This window comes from Salmo salar, unplaced genomic scaffold, assembly GCF_905237065.1.
Source record: "Salmo salar unplaced genomic scaffold, Ssal_v3.1, whole genome shotgun sequence".
Taxonomy (NCBI): domain Eukaryota; kingdom Metazoa; phylum Chordata; class Actinopteri; order Salmoniformes; family Salmonidae; genus Salmo; species Salmo salar.
Window position 1 is genome coordinate 11,673 of NW_025548929.1, and position 5,828 is coordinate 17,500.

Sequence of the window (5,828 nt, forward strand, 5' to 3'; positions counted from 1 at the left end):
TGTTGTCCCAGCAGGTCTAATCAGCTACATTACTGTTCTCCTCTCCTGTTGTCCCAGCGGGTCTAATCAGCTACATTACTGTTCTCCTCTCCTGTTGTCCCAGCAGGTCTAATCAGCTACATTACTGTTCTCCTCTCCTGTTGTCCCAGCGGGTCTAATCAGCTACATTACTGTTCTCCTCTCCTGTTGTCCCAGCGGGTCTAATCAGCTACATTACTGTTCTCCTCTCCTGTTGTCCCAGCGGGTCTAATCAGCTACATTACTGTTCTCCTCTCCTGTTGTCCCAGCGGGTCTAATCAGCTACATTACTGTTCTCCTCTCCTGTTGTCCCAGCGGGTCTAATCAGCTACATTACTGTTCTCCTCTCCTGTTGTCCCAGCAGGTCTAATCAGCTACATTACTGTTCTCCTCTCCTGTTGTCCCAGCAGGTCTAATCAGCTACATTACTGTTCTCCTCTCCTGTTGTCCCAGCAGGTCTAATCAGCTACATTACTGTTCTCCTCTCCTGTTGTCCCAGCAGGTCTAATCAGCTGATATTACTGTCCTTCTTTTCCCAGTTATGTACACCTCCACGAATCTCCCGGACCTTATCGATGGGAAGAAACCTGTCGTATATTGCCAACGAGGTGAGTTCCCATGTCCTACATACTTTACAAAGAAGTGAGTTCCCATGTCTTACAAACTTTACAACGAGGTGGGTTCCCATGTCTTACATACTTTACAACGAGGTGAGTTCCCATGTCCTACATACTTTACAAAGAAGTGAGTTCCCATGTCTTACAAACTTTACAACGAGGTGGGTTCCCATGTCTTACAAACTTTACAACGAGGTGAGTTCCCATGTCTTACATACTTTACAACGAGGTGAGTTCCCATGTCTTACATACTTTACAACGAGGTGAGTTCCCATGTCTTACATACTTTACAACGAGGTGAGTTCCCATGTCTTAAATACTTTACAACGAGGTGAGTTCCCATGTCTTAAATACTTTACAATGAGTTGAGTTCCCATGTCTTAAATACTTTACAATGAGGTGAGTTCCCATGTCTTATAGTAAATTAGGAAAACCTGTCTGTGTGTGTGTAGTTGACCATGTCTGTCTGTCTCTCTTTCTCTCTCTCTTTCTTTATTTCTCTCTGTCTGTCTCTCTCTCTCTGTGCCTCTCTCTCTGTCTCTCTCTCTCTCCATCTGTGTGTCTCTCTCTCTCTTTCTTTCTTTCTCTCTCTCTCTCTGTCTCTCTCTCTCTGTCTGTCTGTTTCTCTCTCCCCTTTCTCTGTCTCTCCCTCCATCTCTCTCCATCTCAGAAGCGTCACATAGAGTTGATAGAGCTGGAGAACGATGGCAAGGGGCTGGGCTTCGGCATTGTAGGGGGTCGATCCTCTGGAGTCCTGGTCAAAACCATCCTACCAAGTGGACCTGCTGGACTGGTATGTCAGTCAAAGTAGAACACAAAAAGATGTAAAAGTTACTAAAAAGTGATTTAACATACCTCCCCTCCCAGGACAAGCGTCTGCGTAGCGGGGACCACATCCTGTGCATCGGGGACACAGACCTGGCGGGCATGGGCAACGAGGAAGTGGCTCACGTTCTCCGCAACGCAGGGTCAAGGGTCAAACTGCTCATTGCTAGGGACGTCGCTGTCTCCACGGGAACCAACGACCTCACCCTCTCCTCGCCCCCACTCCCTCTCCTCGCCCAGCAACAACAGAGGGTGGCCAGGATGGGCAACCAGGTATGTGTGGAGGGGAGAGGTGGGTGATGTTGTTGGTTCATGACAAGTCCTCGGTGATGTGGACACAGAGCAAGTTAAAACCCGTGACTCTCACTACTGCGGTCCCGTTGATTTGGGTCGGGGCATGTTCCCTCCTCTGCTTCCTGAAGTCAACAATCAACTCCTTTGGTTTGCTTTGACGTTGAGGGAGAGGTTGTTGTCATGGCACCACAATGCCAACTCACTTACCTCCTCCCTATAGGGTGAATCGTCGTTGTTGGTTATCAAGCTTACAACCGCGGTGTCGTCAACAAACTTGATGATGGAGTTGGTGTCATGCAAAACCACACGGTCGTAGGTGAACAGAGAGAACAGTAGAGGACTGAGGACACACCCCTGGGGGGCCCTGTGTTAAGAGTCAGCGTGGAGGAGGTGTTGTTGCCAATCCTCACAGCCTGTGGTCTGCCCGTCAGGACGTCGTTAAGAGATAGAAAGTGAGAGAGATGATGAGAGATCAGAAGGCATACTGTCAGTGGTTTAATCATGTGTATTTATCTACCTGTGGCATTCAGTTGAGGGTAGTTCACCCTTTGCAGAACTGCTTGTTGTTAAGATAGACAACCCGCTGGCAGACTATTTAGTTGGCACGGAGCCAGAGGTTAAGGTGTAAAAAGATTGTTGAATTTGTTTTACAGAGGAGAGGTGATAAAGAATATAGGATGCAGAGATGCATTGACTAAATATAGAACTACAGGCCATGAACAAAATATGAAAATATTTCAATATTATTACTTGCTCAATAGAAATACATAACCTTGACTGGAGACCAGAGGCAAAACACAGCACAGGAGAAAAACAACCCATAATCTCAAGCATCTGTAGTAACACATTGTTACCTGTAACTAGACTAGACAGAGTAGTTCTCCATAATGAAGAGATTAGAACGCCCCAGGGATCCTGACCTGTAACTAGACTAGACAGAGCAGTTCTCCATAATGAAGAGATTAGAACACCCAGGGATCCTGACCTGTAACTAGACTAGACAGAGTAGTTCTCCATAATGAAGAGATTAGAACACCCAGGGATCCTGACCTGTAACTAGACTAGACAGAGTAGTTCTCCATAATGAAGAGATTAGAACGCCCCAGGGATCCTGACCTGTAACTAGACTAGACAGAGTAGTTCTCCATAATGAAGAGATTAGAACGCCCCAGGGATCCTGACCTGTAACTAGACTAGACAGAGTAGTTCTCCATAATGAAGAGATTAGAACGCCCCAGGGATCCTGACCTGTAACTAGACTAGACAGAGTAGTTCTCCATAATGAAGAGATTAGAACACCCAGGGATCCTGACTTGTAACTAGACTAGACAGAGTAGTTCTCCATAATGAAGAGATTAGAACGCCCCAGGGATCCTGACCTGTAACTAGACTAGACAGAGTAGTTCTCCATAATGAAGAGATTAGAACACCCAGGGATCCTGACCTGTAACTAGACTAGACAGAGCAGTTCTCCATAATGAAGAGATTAGAACGCCCCAGGGATCCTGACCTGTAACTAGACTAGACAGAGTAGTTCTCCATAATGAAGAGATTAGAACGCCCCAGGGATCCTGACCTGTAACTAGACTAGACAGAGTAGTTCTCCATAATGAAGAGATTAGAACGCCCCAGGGATCCTGACCTGTAACTAGACTAGACAGAGTAGTTCTCCATAATGAAGAGATTAGAACGCCCAGGGATCCTGAACTAAGGACATGCCATAGCCTGGCTGGGACAAACCAATAAGAGATGAGAAGGCCCAGGGATCCAAACTAAGGACATGCCATTCCCTGGCTGGGACAAACCAATAAGAGCCTTGAACACTCAAAAGTCAATATTGCACAGTTGATATTACAATGTCTAATACTTAACACATTAATGAAACAATGCAATTTCTGATAAACAATGAAACAACCAAATTATCATCTAAATTATTTTTTGGGGAAAGTGTCCCCTGTGGACATCGCCAAAGAGGCCGAGAGCAGATTTTCTTTCTAGAAATCTGCCTGTTTAAATCCAGATTAGTTAGGTTAGTTCAATTAAATATGTAGGACTATTTTTAAACTATTTTTTAAAAATACATTTTTATTAGTCCAGTTTAAATGTGCCATTTAGTCGAAGACTCTCTGGTCTCTCTATCTGGGAAACAGTCCCATAATGTGTTCCGTATCTCCATAGTAACACATTTCTCCCTGTGTTGTGTATTGTGTTCCGTATCTCCATAGTAACACATTTCTCCCTGTGTTGTGTATTGTGTTCCATATCTCCATAGTAACATGTCTCCCTGTGTTGTGTATTGTGTTCCGTATCTCCATAGTAACATGTCTCCCTGTGTTGTGTATTGTGTTCCGTATCTCCATAGTAACATGTCTCCCTGTGTTGTGTATTGTGTTCCATATCTCCATAGTAACACATTTATCCCTGTGTTGTGTATTGTGTTCCGTATCTCCATAGTAACACGTCTCCCTGTGTTGTGTATTGTGTTCCGTATCTCCATAGTAACATGTCTCCCTGTGTTGTGTATTGTGTTCTATATCTCCATAGTAACACATTTCTCCCTGTGTTGTGTATTGTGTTCCATATCTCCATAGTAACACATTTCTCCCTGTGTTGTGTATTGTGTTCCATATCTCCATAGTAACACATTTCTCCCTGTGTTGTGTATTGTGTTCCATATCTCCATAGTAACACATTTCTCCCTGTGTTGTGTATTGTGTTCCATATCTCCATAGTAACATGTCTCCCTGTGTTGTGTATTGTGTTCCATATCTCCATAGTAACACGTCTCCCTGTGTTGTGTATTGTGTTCCGTATCTCCATAGTAACACATTTCTCCCTGTGTTGTGTATTGTGTTCCATATCTCCATAGTAACACATTTCTCCCTGTGTTGTGTATTGTGTTCCATATCTCCATAGTAACACATTTCTCCCTGTGTTGTGTATTGTGTTCCATACCTCCATAGTAACATGTCTCCCTGTGTTGTGTGTTACAGCTGTGTGATGTGGAGGAGGACTATGAGTACAGTGTCCAGTTCTGTAAGAACAACATGGGCCTGGGATTCACTATCACCAGCTCCATGGGGGAGCAGAACTCTGGGGTGCAGGTGAAGAGCATCGTGAAGGGCAGCGCTGTGGACCAAGCCAATCAGATACACATCGGAGACAAGATCTTAGCTGTGAGAACTCTCCATCTCTCTCTCTCTCTATCTTGCTCTCTCTCTCCCTGTCTCTGTATCTGTCGCTCCCTCTCTCTCTATCTTGCTCTCTCTCTCCCTCTCTCTCCCTGTCTCTCTCTCTCGCGCTCTCTCTCTATTTCACTTCTTCTCTCTCCACCCTTCTGGAGAAAAGAAGAGCTTTCATTCCTTTCTATTCAAATTATTTGTTTCAATGCTACCTGTCATAATCCCCTCTCTCTCTCTCTCTCTCTCTCTCTCTCTCTCTCTCCTCTTACTCTCTCTCTCTCCCCCTCTTCCCCCCTCCATTCCCACCACCACCTTTCTCTCTCCTCCTCCCTCACCCCTTCTCCACCTCTCTGTATTCTCTCTCTCTCTTCAGGTGGATGGTGTAAGCCTGCAGGGCTGCAGTGAGCAGAGAGCCCTGGAGGTCCTCAGGAAGACAGGCCAGATAGTCAGACTGAGGCTGATAAGAAGGGCCTCTAGGATGGGTAAAACCATGAAGTGTCCCCCTCCTCCCCTGGAGCCCTACGTCATCACCCGTACAGAGACAGGGAAACACGACCAGACAGACCAGACTGGGGTCATCAACAGAGGTCAACTATTAATACAGCCCTTTTTACATCAACACTTAAAGATTTTACAACAGACCGTAACCCAGACATTCCACCAACGTCAGTTTAACATCTATTCCACGTTGATGCAACGTCATTTCAATGTTAACAACATTGATTCAACCAGTGGGATGCATCTACTTTGCTGTCTTCATACACAAGTTATAAACATATGTTGTGTGTGTGTGTGTGTGTGTGTGTGTGTGTGTGTGTGTGTGTGTGTGTGTGTGTGTGTGTGTGTGTGTGTGTGTGTGTGTGTGTCTGTGTGCGTGTCTATGTGCGTGTCT

At 45.3% G+C, this 5,828-nt stretch overlaps 1 protein-coding gene across 1 annotated transcript in view; it reads left to right on the forward strand.

The window, feature by feature from the left end:
- Nucleotides 1-560: 560 nt before the first annotated feature.
- Nucleotides 561-5,828, forward strand: part of LOC123734140 (multiple PDZ domain protein) — a gene marked incomplete at its 3' end in the record, with an annotated part of 15,635 nt that continues 10,367 nt past the window's right edge. Inside the window, exons 1-5 of the mRNA XM_045712883.1 lie at nucleotides 561-626; nucleotides 1,306-1,428; nucleotides 1,503-1,733; nucleotides 4,748-4,930; nucleotides 5,310-5,523. Coding sequence (XP_045568839.1) covers nucleotides 594-626; nucleotides 1,306-1,428; nucleotides 1,503-1,733; nucleotides 4,748-4,930; nucleotides 5,310-5,523 — 784 coding nt within the window. The remainder of the gene's footprint in view (nucleotides 627-1,305; nucleotides 1,429-1,502; nucleotides 1,734-4,747; nucleotides 4,931-5,309; nucleotides 5,524-5,828) is intronic.